Source organism: Crocuta crocuta, unplaced genomic scaffold, assembly GCF_008692635.1.
Source record: "Crocuta crocuta isolate KB4526 unplaced genomic scaffold, BGI_CrCroc_1.0 C28854606, whole genome shotgun sequence".
In the NCBI taxonomy this organism is placed as follows: domain Eukaryota; kingdom Metazoa; phylum Chordata; class Mammalia; order Carnivora; family Hyaenidae; genus Crocuta; species Crocuta crocuta.
The window spans coordinates 1-1,612 of record NW_027550606.1 but is presented as its reverse complement, the minus strand read 5'-3'; the positions used below and the strand labels follow the sequence as shown (position 1 = coordinate 1,612).

At 48.3% G+C, this 1,612-nt stretch overlaps 1 protein-coding gene across 1 annotated transcript; it reads right to left on the bottom strand.

The window, feature by feature from the left end:
* Positions 1-927: 927 nt before the first annotated feature.
* Positions 928-1,594, bottom strand: LOC144219108 (diphosphoinositol polyphosphate phosphohydrolase 3-beta). Its single transcript, XM_077749068.1, has one exon. The coding sequence runs from the start codon at positions 1,488-1,490 to the stop codon at positions 996-998; it is 495 nt and encodes a 164-aa protein (XP_077605194.1). The 5' UTR covers positions 1,491-1,594; the 3' UTR covers positions 928-995.
* Between the last annotated feature and the right edge of the window lie 18 nt (positions 1,595-1,612).

Below are 1,612 nucleotides of genomic sequence, written 5' to 3'. Positions count from 1 at the left end.
AATGTCACTCAATTCAAATATATGAAATAACTTTCTTTCAAAGACTAGTTAATATTGAGTGAACGCACCATGGTTATTCTAGGGTATTAAGAAATGTGCAATGGAGTTGGAAGTTGAACAGGCTAAATCACGCTCTACGAATACAGTTTTCATGATAATATGTACACATCAGGATGTGTCTGGCTAACAATACTTTCCCAATAAAGATATTCACTGTCTAAAGTAATATTTTGTTAAAGTACATTGCGCTATATGGGAAATGTCCATTTCAAATAAGCATCAAAAAATTACCACTGGTGAAATTTTTTTTGAAAATCAAATTATGTCCCTATGAGTAAAGAAACTTCTGAAAAGGGCAAATTAGATCACATCACTGAACACAAAATTATTGCCCGGTAAGGAAAGACCGAACCACAAGATGTGAAATTTCTGAAATATTTTTTAAAACTCCATGACTATGCCATCACAGAAGGGCTTGCTAGCAAGGGCTAATGCTGTGAATGAGAAAGCAAGTTAAGAAAAAAATAAAGATGCCACACCGCCAAGATGTTTAGATATAAAAGGCCTTCACTACAAAACGAACCGCAAGGCTATGGTACCAAACATGCACACATGCACATACACACGTGTGTGAAACGGAAAAAAACACGCACAGCGTGTACACACGTGTACACACACACACGCACACTCTAGAGCAGATCGAGCAATTAAGGGACCTTAAAAAAAAAACAAAACAACCCACGTGGCTTAGGCTTACCGAAATCTGTTACAGTCCTACGAAGCAGCGATTTTCAAAGCATCTGAAAAACGTGCAAATTGTCTGAAAACAGTGCCTGGCAACTGAGACAGTTTGCAAGCGTGATTCAGAGGTCTGCCAAGGAAACAAAAGAAGCCCCCCTCCTCCCCGAGAGACCTCACTAGGCAGCAGAGGTGCTCCGGGCACTATTTATTCTAAGGTAGGCGGAAAGCAGAAGTCTGTGCAGGAGCGGTACATACTAGGGATCGCTCTGTGGCAGAGACGGGGCCACCGAGTTTCCATTGGTTGGGGAGCCGCCCAGCTTTAGTTTCTCCAGATATTCGGCATGCACGGGCTTGTGGCACTGGAGAACCTTGATCGCATCTTCGATTTTGAACCACTCTCGCTTCCTCCCAATGCTAACCGAATCTTCCCAATCCTCCAGAATCTCTGTGACGGTCAGTACGTACACGTACGTTCTATGCTTGCGGTCTTGGTTCTGTTCGAAAATGCCCAGGAGCCGGCCTAACTTCCCCTTGACTCCCGCCTCTTCGAACACCTCTCGGACAGCCGCACTGCCCGGCTCCTCCTCGGGCTCCATGCCCCCGCCAGGCACGATCCAGCGGTCCGGGTACCGACTGCTACTCACTAACAGCACCTCGTCTTCGCGCTCGCTCCGGAAGCACAGGCACGCCGCCCGCTTCTTGAACCCCTCCGGGTCGTAGGTGCGCGTTTGGTTCGGCTTGCACTTCATCGTCACGGCCGTCCGCTCCCACCGCTCGCTGCTGCTGCTGCTGCTGCTGCTGCTGCTGCTGCTGGGGTAGCTGTCGTCGCCGCCGCCGCCGCCGCCTCCCGAGGTGCCAGAGAGACAGGCAG

Coding starts and splice junctions, on each gene's coding strand:
- LOC144219108 (XM_077749068.1), bottom strand. CDS start 1,490: ATGAAGTGCAAGCCGAACCAAACGCGCACCTACGACCCGGAGGGGTTC.